This window comes from Lathyrus oleraceus, chromosome 4 (assembly GCF_024323335.1).
Source record: "Lathyrus oleraceus cultivar Zhongwan6 chromosome 4, CAAS_Psat_ZW6_1.0, whole genome shotgun sequence".
NCBI classification, from domain to species: Eukaryota; Viridiplantae; Streptophyta; class Magnoliopsida; order Fabales; family Fabaceae; genus Lathyrus; species Lathyrus oleraceus.
The window spans coordinates 13641422-13656566 of NC_066582.1; the positions used below are offsets into that span (position 1 = coordinate 13641422).

At 32.8% G+C, this 15145-nt stretch overlaps 2 protein-coding genes across 4 annotated transcripts; one reads left to right on the forward strand and one right to left on the reverse strand.

Moving 5' to 3' along the window:
- Positions 1-4207: 4207 nt before the first annotated feature.
- Positions 4208-9044, forward strand: LOC127138395 (NEDD8-activating enzyme E1 catalytic subunit). 2 transcript variants are annotated; one of them, XM_051064831.1, is made up of 10 exons: positions 4208-4513; positions 4605-4768; positions 4847-5049; positions 5388-5620; positions 5691-5753; positions 5846-5902; positions 6070-6191; positions 6272-6389; positions 8295-8601; positions 8755-9044. In XM_051064831.1, exons 1-9 carry the CDS (start codon positions 4403-4405, stop codon positions 8580-8582), a joined length of 1359 nt encoding a protein of 452 aa, XP_050920788.1. In that variant the 5' UTR covers positions 4208-4402; the 3' UTR covers positions 8583-8601; positions 8755-9044. The 2 variants fall into 2 exon arrangements, with proteins under 2 accessions (XP_050920788.1, XP_050920787.1); XM_051064830.1 differs by lacking the exon at positions 8755-9044 and having other exon boundaries at positions 8295-8747.
- Positions 9045-10049: 1005 nt separating this feature from the next.
- On the reverse strand, positions 10050-13225 carry LOC127138396 (uncharacterized). 2 transcript variants are annotated; one of them, XM_051064834.1, is made up of 8 exons: positions 12846-13225; positions 12654-12772; positions 12475-12557; positions 11884-12005; positions 10978-11139; positions 10690-10783; positions 10371-10571; positions 10050-10283 (listed from the first exon to the last, which is right to left on the reverse strand). In XM_051064834.1, exons 1-7 carry the CDS (start codon positions 13018-13020, stop codon positions 10403-10405), a joined length of 924 nt encoding a protein of 307 aa, XP_050920791.1. In that variant the 5' UTR covers positions 13021-13225; the 3' UTR covers positions 10050-10283; positions 10371-10402. The 2 variants fall into 2 exon arrangements, with proteins under 2 accessions (XP_050920791.1, XP_050920789.1); XM_051064832.1 differs by having other exon boundaries at positions 10050-10292.
- Between the last annotated feature and the right edge of the window lie 1920 nt (positions 13226-15145).

Below are 15145 nucleotides of genomic sequence, written 5' to 3' on the forward strand. Positions count from 1 at the left end.
AATCAAATTTCTCTTAAGATCAGGTACATACCTGACATCAATAAATAACCTTATTGACTCATCATGGAGTTTGAATCTGGCAGATCCAATTCCTGCAATCTTGCAGGCTCTATTGTTTCCCATAAACACTGGTTCACCATCTTGATCATATAATTCCTCAAACACGTCTTTATTTGCAGTCATGTGTCAAGTACAACCTGAATCTATAATTTACTCCTTGTTAGAGTTGTTGCTTGAAACAACCAGGACATCAAATGATTCATATCATCTTGCATAATGGTTGCATTACTATTATCCTTACCACCATGATTATTCATACGTTCAAGGAACACCTTTCTTGTACGACCTTCCTTATTACATTGGTAGCACCTAATAGTATGAGCATTACCACCATAAGAGCTCTATAGAACTTTATCCTCCTTTTTCTCATACTTACCATCTTTCTTTGAGAACTTTTCTTTAACGGGAAAACCTTCTCCAAAAGATGATGACTTTTTCTTTTTTCTTTCGTTCAAGTCCTTTGAGTACAAGGCTGATTGAAATTCTTCAAAGATCAAGGACTCTTTTACATACAAGATAATTTCTTTGAAGTTAAAACGAGATCTTGGTAAAGCATACAATAGTAGCAACACTTGATCTTCATCATTAATATTAACATCGATATTCTCAAGATCAATAATCAACTTGTTGAACATATCCAGTTGCGCAGCCAAGACTTTGTCTTCACTGATCTTGAATGAATACAAAGCTTTCTTCAGGTAGAGACGATTGACAAAAAATTTTGTCATATAAAAACCCTCGAGTTTGCTCCACACACCCGCTGCAGTTTTCTCCTTTGAAACATGCCTCAAAACCTTTTCACCAAGGCTGTGGGCTTTCTCCATCATCGTCATCTTATCCTCTTCCATTAGGGCAACATCCATCTTCTCTGATCCTTTCAATTCTTCTAACAAGCCAAGTCGAACCAAAAAAGCTTACATATTCAAGCATCATAAACTGAAATCATTCACTCCAGTGAATTTCTTAATCTCATACTTCGTTGATGACATCTTATTCCATGCTCACCGCACCAGTTTGTTATGACAACCGCCGTACCATGAATGAAGTAATCATGTGAGAAAGATAATTTTTCTTGAACAAACAAAAGAAAACAGTTCAGTTGCAAAGAGAGAGAAGAGAGAGAAGAAGACATAGTTGGTTATAACAAATTTTTCTATTCATTTTCTCCAAATTAGGGTTTACAGATTACAAGTGAATAACAACTTAACCTCTTTTCTCTATCACATTAGAGTACAACCTATATATTAATTCCTAGTATATATATGACATGTATATTAATAACACCCATACATGACATACATAACTATTACATAATAATGTACATAACTAACTTAAGTCATATGCATGCTCAACTTGACTTCGACTACATCATGCACATCTTCGACTACTGCATGCTTAAACTGACTTCATCTACAACATACACACCCCAGTCAAACCAGGAAACTTTCCTTGTCGAGACTAGAGTTTGATCCAAAATACCACATGCAAGCTATTTTTAAGTTAGTTTGTCTGCCAAGGTTTTTGATTTTATTCACAATGATTCATGTGTTTTTCCTTATTGGCTAATCACTTCCTAGTCCGCTCTCATCAATATAATCAATCAATGAATGTATCATTTCTCTCACTTTTGATAAAGATCATTTCGTTTAGAATCACTCTATCTTTAGAGATCTCTCTTTTAAATATGCTTATGTTGTTAGTGTTAATCCTAATCAACTTGTTGGATGGAAAAATAAAATTTGGTCTAATGCGATTCCTCATGGCAAAACCTTGATAATTTGAAAAATATTCACAATGCCTTGCTTACTAATGATAATCTCAAAGAGAGGTGTTTCACTATGGTGTCTTATTTTAGCTATTACACAAATGCTTTTGAATATACTCACCATATTATTTTAGAATGACCTTTTAATTTGAACATTTAGAATTGGTTCTCAATTGTTCTTGAGAGTCCATTGCACCTCACTTCGATGCATAATCTTATTTTTATAATGAATGAAAATTGGAGGCCATAACTTAAGGATTTAATATTGTCAATAGTTACTAAAATTATTTGGTATATTTGGTTTTACAAGAACACAATGTGATTTTACGATGCTCAAAGTGATTTGGCCGTAGTGTTGAACCAAATTAAGCAAGATGTCTTCCTATCTACAAGCTTGTCTAAAGGAGATATACATTCTTCTATTCAAGAATTCAAATTATAAAAAATTTCCCGTTAATTTTCATACTCCAGCTACTCCTATTATCACTCAAGTTGTTTTGACTCCTCCTCCAAAATATTAGTTCAAATGCAACATTTATGATGCATCCAAAGAACTTTTTTACCCTTTCATCTATGCAAGTATTTATAGAGACTTTAGTGCTTTTTTATGGAATTTTTTGCTAATGATTTTGGCGTCTCTAGCATATTTAGATCCTCTCATGCTCTGTTTGTTAATTGCTTTCTCCTTTTCCTAATCCATTGGTTAATTGTGATAAAAAGAAAATAAGAGTACAAAGAAGACAAACCAAAAGATAGATCAATGATTGATATCAGTGCATGAAAGAAACATGCTAGGAAAGGTATACAAGGATCCAAATCCGTCTTTAACCCTCTCTATGTTGAATTGGTGTATGAAATTTTATCCATTGGCAATTCTCATGGTACAAACTTTGGATATAATGTGACTATATGCTTGTTTATCAAACTTTCTCTAATTCAAAGATAGTTTCATTGAAGCTTCAAACTAGATGTTCAAACTATATTTCATTAATAATTTTCATTGGGTATGTTTGGATTGTTGGTATATGATGAAATATAGTGACAAATATTGAGATTCTATTATTTGGATTTGTAAATAACTGATGGAGCGGAATGAAACATGATGAAATCCATTCTATCAAATTATTCGATTTTCATTCCATCCAATTTGGGGTGTATGTAACGGAATGAACTAATTTGTTTGATTTCATTCTATCAAACTATAAAAAAAAATACACAAACAACATAATGAAATCTATGTCCCATTCCGCTTTACTCCATTCCATTCCATCATGTTTCATTCTGCTATACTCTGTTTTATTCCATCAATTCAAACATACCCGCTGCATGTCTTTTACATAGATACAGGGGTACAAAAACGGGTCGGGATCCACACACCCGCCAAAAAATGGCGGGTTGAGTTAGAATTTTGTGCTCGCCAACCCGTTCAGCCCGTCCCATCTTAAGCCTGCCAAAAAAGGGGTGGGTTGACCCGCCAACTTAGTTATCAAACACTCAAAATATTTATTTTGGTTGGTTGAAGGTTAATAGCTTAACTATAGTTTTGAAATTCTTGTTGATGATTCTATTTTAAGTGAAACTTCTTGATGGTTTTAAACTTTTAGTTGTCATTTTAGTTAATTATAGTAATTTCAATTTTTGATAATTTTATTTTATACCTTTATTTGTGAATATACGTAATGTTTTGTAAAATAAAATTTGTTAAAAAAATGCTTTATAAAAGACTATTTTGGAAAATAAGTGAAAAAACTAATTGAGATGTAAAAGTAAGTCTATTAATCTATTAAAAAAATAAAAAATAGGTGGACAAACTCGTCGGCCGCTAACCCGTCACCTTGACGGAACGAGCTAAAATTTTAAATCCAATTTCCTTTGACGGACTTGCTTGCTCTGTCTTTTTTAACGGACTTAAGATAGGAGAAAGTGAAATACTCATTTTACATCTCTAATATACATAAAAGAAAATACTTGTGAATGAGCATGAATATGCTCGTAAAACTTTTGATTATGATAATTTCATTTAATATTTCACCACTCCTAAATATCCATTATATACCAAAATCGTATTGGGTAAAAATTCTGTAGAAACAAATATAAATTATTCTCTTTTAGATAACATTGAAATTTTTTATTCACAAAATTTTATCCCACTGAATTTACATGATAAAGTCACTATAATAATTTCCTATATATTATTTTTTTAAAAATATTATATATATATATATATATATATATATATATATATATATATATATATATATATATATATATATAAAATTTTATTTTATAAAAGTAATATTAATAATATTTTTTCTCTTTGCCATGCTTTTTCTTTTGAATGGATCTATTTACCATGTTCTACACTGCAAAACTAATCATATCAATTACTCCCTAGCTTATGAGCAAAATCATACTAGTATTATTTTACAAAAACTAATTAGTAAAAAAAGAAAAAAACTTTGCAATAGAAAAATAATCTCAGGTGTAAAAACGAGCGTATAAATCAAGCAACCCTTTTTGGTTCGTTCATCTTCCTTTTTCGGGGTTTTGAATTTCACAACTCAAACTACACTTTCCATGGCAGATACCTCAGTGCAGGTTCAACAACCCAGTCGATCAAGGGACCTCGATAAGCTCCTTCTCAGACCCGGCAATCTCGTTGGTCCAAGGTTTGAACCTGGCGCTGAGGTACTTTCTTCACTCATAGGGTTTTGTTTTAGGTTTTTATCATGTAAATTTCACGATTCTGGCTCTGTTGTTATTGTTGTTGTTGTTGTAGTTGAGAGATGATCTTCAAGCTTTCGCGAAAGTGTTGGTGGTTGGGGCAGGTGGGTTAGGTTGCGAATTGTTGAAAGATTTAGCCTTAACTGGTTTTCGAAACCTTGAGGTTATTGATATGGATCGTATAGAAGTTACTAATCTTAATCGCCAATTTTTGTTTAGGTAAACCCTTTTTGCTTTGTTTCTTGTTTTTGTGATATGTGAGTGTTTCATTTCTGCAATTTTTGGTTTGTTTTGTAGACTTGAGGATGTTGGGAAACCGAAAGCTGAGGTAGCTGCCAAGCGTGTAATGGAAAGAATTAGTGGGGTGGATATTGTGCCACATTTTTGCAGGATTGAGGATAAGGATATTGAGTTTTATAATGATTTTAGTATCATTGCACTTGGTCTTGATTCTATTGAGGCTCGGAGCTACATCAATAATGTTGCTTGTAGTTTTCTAGGTCTGTGTTTTATCCCTATAGTTTACTCTTGTTAATACTTGCCTTTATATGGTTCCTTTGATTTATTGTTTTGAGGAAATGTGGTTTTGTTTCAATTACGTGTGTTATCATGTATTGGTTGTTTTTACATTGTATGAATAGTTATACAACTGCATTATAGTATTGTTTCTTCCCGGTCATTTGGCATAAATATTTTTAACTCTACACAAGTACATTCGTGGATGTTATATTATCGGACCTAGTATGTTATTTTTCATTTTCATCATATCCTGAGGTTTTCTGCATTGCAGGCTGTTTGTGCTAATTTTAGTTTCATTTATTTTGACTGATATATCTAGAGTATGATTCTGATGACAATCCACGGGAAGAGACCATCAAACCTATGGTGGATGGCGGGACTGAAGGTTTCAAGGGCCATGCCAGGGTTATAATGCCAGGGATCACACCGTGCTTTGAGTGTACCATATGGCTTTTTCCACCTCAAGTGAAGTTTCCCTTATGTACACTGGCAGAAACCCCGAGAACTGCTGCCCACTGTATTGAATACGCTCACTTAATTAAATGGGACGAGGTAAATGATTATTCATCTTTTGTTTTATTTTGTTACGATGCATTTCTTTTAAACAATGTCTGATGTATAGGTTCATCGTGGAGTTCCTTTTGACCCTGATAACCCCAAGAATATGAAATGGGTCTATGACGAGGTAACTTCTATTTCATAATGAGTTTCTTTACTCTTCAAAATACATTTTTGGCCCATCAATCAGCTACAATTTTCACTATTTACATTTTATAGGCTGTCAAAAGGGCCGAGCTTTTTGGCATTCCTGGAGTTACTTATTCTTTCACCCAGGTAAATAGATGATTTGGGATGCTAGTTCTCCTAGGCAAAATTCCATTTTTTTGTTTGATGTAAAATGATGAATTTATAAAGTTTGTTCAATGTTTGTGCCACCTGTTGTTTTCCCTTGATAATCAAATACATTTTTCTTTTTTCTAAGGAATTAATTGTTTTAATAGGGTGTTGTGAAGAACATCATACCAGCTATAGCTTCAACAAATGCAATTATATCAGCTGCATGTGCACTGGAAACATTGAAAATTGCAACAGAGTGCAGCAAAACTTTGTCAAACTATTTAACGTTTGTTCTGTATCTTTTATATTTTGTTGTATTTGGCTATTGACCTATAAGTATTATTAATTAGTTCACACCTCGTGTAGGTATAATGGTTCAGAAGGCCTCCACACTAAGGTGACAGAATTTGAAAGGGACAGAGACTGCCTTGTGTGTGGTCCTGGTATACGTCTTGAACTGGACCCTTCAATCACATTGCAAAAGGTAAAATTTCAATCAGTGACTCGTCAAATTCGTTTTACTAGTTAGGAGTGCATCAGATATCTATTCTGTCTTTAGGAGGTTCAAACATTTCTGATACATCATATTGAAAATTTGAAATCATATTTCATATTGTTTCGTTGCTAGCTACCTATTTATAATTTAAAGCCTCACTAACCTTAAAATAACTACAAATTCCTATTTACTTTCAACATTTTCCAGCTCTTTGCTTGTCTTCATTAGCTGTTGTGTTGCATTTAAAATTGTTTTGAATTCAACACCTTTGGCCCTTTATTCTTGGGTAGAATTCAAAAACACTGTTTGGGGAGACATAGAACTGTGTCAAATCTTGAATGTTTCATTGAGTCTTTGTTCAACCCCCTTCCCTTTCCTTTTTGTTGTTGATGGTTGTACAAGGAATGGATAGGATGCTGAATAGGTAGTTGTTAGGACTGTAAGTTGAAGGAGTTGGCGTTAGATAGGATTAGTTGTTCTGAGATTATTAAAGAGGTAGGCTGTGTTGTAGATAAGTACGAAGAAGAGTATGCATACATCATCTATTAACAATATAAAAGATATTCTGGCCAACTTTAATGGCAATAGCTGTGTAATTGTCCCTGATTTACGCTCTTCAGTAATAGCAAACAAATGGCTGCGCGCGCGCTCTCCATGTGTTCTATAACTTGAGCTTGACCTATTATGAGGCATTTGGAAGAGTTTATCTAGACTTATCTTGTGACATAGATACTAATGCAAGTGTTTGGAGTAGGTTCAAATTTTATTGAGAAAATGTTTTTTCTGACTAACTAACTGATCTAAATGATTCCAACTATTTTAAGCCTTTCTATTATTGTAACAATGGTTGGAGAGTAGGGGTTTGAAGAGGATAGATCCAAGCCAAAAGGGATAGCCGGTAATGTTGGCTACAGCAGTCTGAAAATGGTCAAATTCAAGAGGGAAGAGATTAATAGGGGTTTGAAGAGGATAGATCCAAGCCAAAAGGGATAGCCGATAATGTTGAAATAATTGTTGAAGAAGATGGATGATGTTTTGGAAGTATTTATGCGACATTTCCCAGGAATGAGGAACCAAATCAGTGCTTCTGGGGTTAGCCACACAAAAGGAGAATATCTATAGAGAATGGGAAACCATACCTGACTCTGGGGACATAAACATAGGAGTGTTTGCCAGTGGTAATGATGGTTACGGAGGTAATAGCTCTTGGTTCATATAGCCATATGTGGGAGTTCCCACATCTTGGGTTGATTTCAGAGTTGCTGTAGTACAAAAGTTTAAACCAATGATGCACAACCCCCTATAAATTTACTCTTGGGCGTGAAGCAAGTGAATCTTGTGGAGGAATATAGAGGGAGATTTGTGTTGAAAAGACATCATTGTAATTTGTAACACAAGAGACAGGCACAAGGCACATGAAACGGATATGAATTCAAATTGCAAACTAGCTTGGGAGGCTTTGTTAGATAACCCTACACATTTAGTTAGTACATAGTAGCCAAGTTCATGAGAAATTTCATGAGATAATCGGTGTCTTTGGGTTTTAGAGGTGCAAACCCTTGACATTCTATAACATGTTTCCCTAATGTAGTTTAGGGAGATATTCCCTCTAATCCTCGGAGCATAGTTCCTGTTTCAAATTCTTGCTTTAATGGTCCTTTTTATTTCATTGAATATTTGTTTTATTTTGAATGATTGCCACCTATGAAGTTGTTTGCATCTTGACTCTAAACAGCGAAATTGGTACTTTGCATTTTGTTATGCTTATGATATGTATTTTTCAACAGAGTGAAATGTCTTCCATTACAGTTTTCAAGCAACTCAAGTCATCAGCGCCTCTTTATTATATTTCCTTCTGATGTGTGTTTTTAATCAATTATCAAACTTGTGCAGTTCATGGATCTTCTAGAAGAACATCCCAAATTGCAATTGTCTAAAGCTAGTGTTACACATAGAGGGAAGAATCTGTATATGCAAGCTCCACCTGTATTGGAAGAAATGACTAGATCGAACCTCTCTCTATCTCTTTTTAACCTCATGGGTAAATTGCCCAAAGACATTGTGCACGTGAATGGTATGACAAGCAAGAATGACCAAAGAACTTCATGTTTGAGAAAATTGCGTGTTGTCTTCAAAGGAGTTGATGGAGTTACAGATATGGATACCGCTGGAGGAGCATAACTGAATATTTTCTGGCTTTGTAAGCATTAGTTAATTTTAGATATCATAGCCTTGTTTCCAATATTAGTGAGGCAAGATTAACAATTTTTACGATGTAAACGTTATTCATGGATGAATATCAAATGACATCTGATGCCGCAACTGATTCGGCAAAATTCCATGTTATGTGCAGTTTGATTGATGGAGCCACATGGATATATCATATGGAATCATGATTCTGAAATATTTCTCTCTGCACTTTGTTGATTAAACAGAATATTAATCAACCAAAGAAATATTTCGATCAGGTGGATTATCAATCTAAGTTTGTGCCAGAGAGATGTGCTTGTGTATGTTTATGATTTAGCAATGAATGATCGAGAAACTTAAGCCTAATTTTGTTTCATAACTATTGTTTATGATTTAGCAATAAATGAAACAAAATTAAACCCATCTGCCTTTAATTAAAGGACTATTTATTAATAGCAGTGTTATTTATTTATTTGATGCCATATATAGTAGTGCTATATGAAATGTTAGTTTTAAGTAGGAGGTTATAATTAAGAGGAATATTTTTACTCTAAGAGAAAGTTTAAAGATTTACTTTAAATTTGGGTCTTTGATTTTTATTAATTTAACGGTTTTAATTAATTATTTATATAGAAAGATATCCGTTATATTAATGAAAATAATTGATAAGATTTGGAGTAATTCTTGTAATATTACTATCTATATTAAAGAATTAAGGTTATGTTTGAGGGAACTTATTTTAAATTCTAATATTTATAAATTAATAATTTAAAAAAAGTTCAATTAAAATTTATATTTATATATTAATATAAATAAATTGGTAATATTTATAAATTAACAACCTTAAAAAAAATATATCAAACAAAATTTAAGAGTATCTTATTTGATGCGCTCCTTTTACATAACAAAACTAACTCACATTTGTCAAATTTGAACATGTACCATTCAAATGCCCCATCCTTTTTTATTTGAATGAATATTATGCTGTTTAAAATTAAAATATAAGTACACTTGATTTAATTCTAATTTGGCAAAAAAACATTTTTATTGTGTTTGATTTTCTTGAGTATGATTAAATTAGTAAGAAAATTTATTAAATATGATTAAATTTGATAGTACTATCTTCGTTTTTTTATTGGTCAATCTGATATAAACTTCTGAATTTTTCAAAAATCTAGAAAATCACAAACATACCAAATTTATGAGACGTTGAAGCCACTTGTGGCTCGAATGTGATTCCCTCCTCATTGAGCATGTCTTCACTAACCTTGACATTGTCCCTTGGCAGGTAAAAGTTAAATCGAAAAATTTACCTCATTTGGTCTCAAGTATAAACAATGGCTTATCTATTTGACTTAAATTAAATCAAATATATCACATTTTAAACTAAATTTTATTTATATTTGAGACATGATGCTCTCTTTATCCTTTTTGTTATAAACACTTGCACTATAGATATTAAGAAAACTAGGATGTATGTTTATTGTATCTATTTTGTAAACTAGCCACTGTATTAGAAACAAGTGTACAATAGGAGCACATGCTTTGTTTACCAATGGATTATCACAGCAAGTTCGTACAAAGCAAAATTCACTAATTTTATGAGTAAAAAATAGAAGAGTTCAAAATGTTGCAGAACATCGGCGTATCTGTGAGAATTTGTCGCAGGTAGCAACTTCAAATGATTCGGAACTGCAAGACCTGTCACAGTTATATCATTCTGAAAACCGATGTCAAACAAAAATAAGTCTATAAACTGCTGCTAGCAGGGACACTTACCTAAGTATTCCTATTCCAGTGCAAGGTTACTTTTATTTTATGAAGTTGACAACAACCGAAGCTAGCTCGTTTTGGTGATTAGTGTATGAATGATCAGCTCCTTCTATGATATGTAATGTATGGTTTGGTAGAATCTGAGCAAACTGAAATGCATCTTCAACAGATATAACTGTGTCTGAAGAACCATGAACTGTAAGGACCCTACAATTATCATATAAACACTTCTTTAAAAGACCTCCACAAATTCTGCATATAAACTTTCTCAGAAAAAAAAGTTGTGAAAAGAGGCAAAAGAGACTAGACAATATTTTTTTCTCACCTGCATTTTGTATCAATCTGAAGGCATGCTTCGTGCATGTTTGTATCTAAGCGATCCAGCAAACTTTCCAGAGTCACACGGTAATCGGAACTTCCTGCAATAGTAATGATTGTATAATAATAAAATAAGCATGCTTATAGAAGTGGAGAATGCCATGTCATGCATGACTAATGTACCCGATCATCTATGGTGGCTTTCTCTAGTTTCAAGTTTCAAACCCAATTGTTGGTTCGTGCTCCCTCACTAAGACGAGTTGAAACTTATGTCCCCGATTAAAAGATAAGTTACCTGGCCTCTTCACGTCAATGAAACCGTCCTCCTTAATTCTCTCCATATAATTTTTTCCGAGGCGTTCTTCAATTCCCGCCTTCAGATCATAGCGTCCAGAGATATTGACGACTGTTTTGATGTCATTATATTTTGAAGCATAGAGAAGCACCACTCCAGCACCTACATCATGATATCGATACACTTTATAATAGTTCAGTTATTATACATTCAGGCTTGAAAAACATAATGCGAGAGGAAAAAAATGCGCTAATAAGTCATGTTTCACCGATTACAAATGAAAAGAAAATGGCCACCGAGTCACCCACATAGTGTAGGAGCATGGTGATTTAATCAATCTTACATATTCCAACATAAAATACCTAGTTAATAAATATAACAGCCAATTCTAAAATGTCAATATGTTTGTGTAAACTAATTCTTGACACTACTAAAATGAAAATACTCACTAAGTTCCTTTGTATCAGGTTTTTGCTAAGTAGCTCAAAAACATAAGCTAATAAACAGTGATGTCAATTGCAGATCACCGAAAATAGCAGTTTGTTCATATTTTGCTATGCATCAGTGCCATAGTGCTGCTGTAGCCGTTATTTATTTCACAATATTTTGTACTAAATAGCATACTGCGGTACAATACCGGTTTGTTCATATTTCACAATGCAACAGCCCTATAGCTGGCTGCTATTTAGCAACACTGTTGCATCATCATTCAATGTTTCTTATCTTTACTAGCCAACAAACCTGAAATTACTTTGACAAGGACAACTTTTATAATTTGATATAATAGAGCATATTACATAAACGATTGAAAATCAGCAACAATACCGAAAATGAAATCTTTAAATATTTGTCTTAAACTTCTCTTGTTGGCAGGAATACTCAGACAAGGCTATCAAGCTGATATACCTTTACTATGCCCAACAATTGCAGTCACCAGACGGTTTAATCCATGGAAATGTTGAGTCACAGCATGTAAATCATCAGCCTCTCTCCAGTAGTAACCGTACTGAAACGAGCCATCACTTTCCCTATGAATAAAAAACCGAGAACTTAATTAAGGCACAATAGCAAGAAGCAAGACAATGATCAAGAAAAGATAACATAAACTTTAGTACAACTACAAATAAATAACACTGTAAATTTGAAGAACTGCCACACAATTTATAATATCTAAGAAACAGTTCACTTTTGCTATTTCATGTTTTGATTTCTAAATTTAATTAAAGCTCAAAAATTATATTTGTCTGAATATGCTATTGTGATTCAAAATGGCATTTCTGATAACGCTAAATAGACATTTTCATTGTGTCTAAAAATGGCACGACACTAAGATACCGGAAACACGACACTGATACATCACTGCACCAGTAATGATTTGAAAAAAAAAACGAATAAATGAAACGTAATCACAAGTGCCGATGTCGATTTCGGACACGACACTGACACGCATATTTATAGATTTTTTTTAGAGGTGGTGCTATAGAGCTCATCACTTACCCATTTCCGGAAAAGTCAAAGCGGAAAGAACTGATTCCAGCTTTTTCCAATGCAGCAGCAAGGTTCACTATGGTATTGGATTCCTGAATATAAAAAAAAAACCCTTAGCTATGAAATTGAAAACAATTAGGTACAAATACAAAGGGATTATAGCTGAATAAGTTGAAAAACAAACAAACTTTAGAGGATCGAAAACCGTGGCACAAGATAACAATCTGTTTCGTTCCAGAATCATGCAATATGCCAACTAGTTTTTCACCGTGCTTATTGGGTATTACGACTCTCTTTTGCTCAAAACCTGAAGAAGGTATATGTTAAGTTTCTTGAGTTTATCGAATTTTATTTGCAGAAGAGTTGAATAGAATAATCACCTAGGGTTTTTGCAGATTGAGCCATGTTGAAGTTGAGGGCGCTTCTGGTTATTGGTTTGCGATTGGGAAGAATAGAAAAACGAAGGTGGTGATGAAACAAGGAAGGAGTTACAGAAAGTGGTGAATTTGATAATAGTGAGAGTGAGTGAACATTTTGTACAACAAAGGTGTTCATTGCGGAAAGAGTTGCGAATTTTCATTCATTTACTTGCGAATTACAGATAACACACTTTTATCATTGTTTTCTTTCTCATTCAAATTGATTTCGTCGCATCAATTTGTATGTTTTGTGTTTCTCTCATTTTTTTTATAGAAGTTCTTTTTGGTCTCTTTGCACACTTTGAGTTTGTTTGTGTTTTGATTTCATAGAAACATACCAATGGTCAATGAAAAAAAATGATTTTCTTTTAATTTATTAATGTTCAAATTATGATTATAACTATGTAATTAAAATATATTAAAAGAAAAGAGGATGTTAAGCTCACACCATAGATAAAAAAAAATGTAACAACATGTGTAAAAGAGTTTGAAATATAAGAGGTTATTAATTTGAAGTTTTTCACTTTGATCAATAATTATATTTATCAGTTAATATAAGTTAATATATGTCTAATTAACAAAATATCTTTACACTATCCGTGCATTTCAATTAAATCATTTTATAAAACAATATTAATAAGAGAGTGACATCAATGCTCTTAAACAAAATAGTATGACCATTCAAAAATTTCATTCTTTCATGACTAATTTATAGGATCAAGTGACTCTTATAAAATCGACTAAATTAAAAGTTGTTTAAGTATACACTAACCAAAGAGAAGAGCAGCGACTATTTAGTTTTTTATGATCATTCGAGATGATTGAGAGTCTTCGTGTGATTATTCTATAGCGTACTTCGTGAGGACCAACCTTATATAAAAGCTAACGATATTCAAGAGTTATGAGAGGAATGTCTTAGCTAGAGGAAGGACTAAAAAGTTAAAGTCACAATTGGAGCAACAAGTTATTTACCTTCTTGAATTTAAATCACATGACAAGATTAATCCACATCATTTTAATATCTTGATCCTAGAATAAAATTAAGAACAACTTTTATTTTTGGATATAATAATAATATTTTAAATTAAAAATAAAGTTTGATTTGTATGTGTGCCAAATAACTTGTTATCTTAGACACCATGTCTTTAGTTGTGCGTATTTTAGGCATCATATTTTAGTCGTGTGTATCTTAGGCACCATATCTTTTTATATTATATATATATATATATATATATATATATATATATATATATATATATATATATATATATATATATATATATATATATATATATATATATATATATTGCATAATGATGACTTCTCGATAAATGTACCAATACTGTTGTAGTAATAAATAAGATTGAATCCATAGAGACTTCTATTTAACAAGAGGAAATTGTGCAATGCGTAGGAAATAATAAATGATGGAGGTGGGGGGTTTCGAGTTTGAAATGCGAAAATAAAATAAAGTGTGCAGACAGAGTTACGAAAGGGGTCAGGTTGTGTATAAAATCCCCTATTTCTCTATTGTTGTTGTTCGGTGTATTACATGAATGATATTGACACTATAATCCCACGACGAATTAACAAAACCACTATAATCAATCTCTTGCGATATAGTTCACTAATCACTTCTCGAGTTTTCTATCCCTAGTCCACCAACGTAAGCAGAATTAGGCAATGCAATATAGCGATAATTCATTAGCCACTACTCGGGATCTCCTATCTCTATTCAACCAACGTAAGCATAACAATTGTCCTAGGTCCAACACATAGACTAATGGTCAGTATTTCCTATGTGTCCAAAATCAAATTAAAAGAGGATTTCACATAAAAAGCATTACGAATAAGAAGCAATTGAATAGAATTATAAGTCAAAATACTCATGCAATATTAAATCAAACATATGTTCCAACAATATTAAAACAGATTCATCAAACACAAACTAACCTTGAGAGATTTAGCTACTCATAATTCAAAATACAATACCATAAACAATTAAGAAGAATTGCATATGAAATCCCTTGAATGATTGACCTCCAATGGCTTTAAATGCTCTAAAAAATCTCTTATGGTGCTGTAAAACTCGTACTTGCTCTCCCAAATTTCGTAACCCCTAAAAAAATGCAAAAAGTCCCCTTAAAAAGCCTTCAGAATGGATCAAAACGCGTCCGAAAAGCCCAGAAAAGGGGTCATCATGCGCAATGCAACTGGTACATCCCTATCGCGGGATGCTGCGCATGATTATTTCAGTAGTT

What these genes read in the sequence shown, in the direction of transcription:
- LOC127138395 (XM_051064831.1), top strand. Translation starts at nt 4,403, where the DNA reads ATGGCAGATACCTCAGTGCAGGTTCAACAACCCAGTCGATCAAGGGAC. An exon ending in GGTTTGAACCTGGCGCTGAG is followed by an intron (nt 4,514 to 4,604) that starts GTACTTTCTTCA and finishes TTGTTGTTGTAG; the next exon opens with TTGAGAGATGATCTTCAAGC. An exon ending in CTTCAATCACATTGCAAAAG is followed by an intron (nt 6,390 to 8,294) that starts GTAAAATTTCAA and finishes AAACTTGTGCAG; the next exon opens with TTCATGGATCTTCTAGAAGA.
- LOC127138396 (XM_051064834.1), bottom strand. Translation starts at nt 13,020, where the DNA reads ATGAACACCTTTGTTGTACAAAATGTTCACTCACTCTCACTATTATCA. An exon ending in ACGGTTTTCGATCCTCTAAA is followed by an intron (nt 12,558 to 12,653) that starts GTTTGTTTGTTT and finishes TTTTATATTCAG; the next exon opens with GAATCCAATACCATAGTGAA. An exon ending in CATTGACGTGAAGAGGCCAG is followed by an intron (nt 10,784 to 10,977) that starts GTAACTTATCTT and finishes TTACTATTGCAG; the next exon opens with GAAGTTCCGATTACCGTGTG.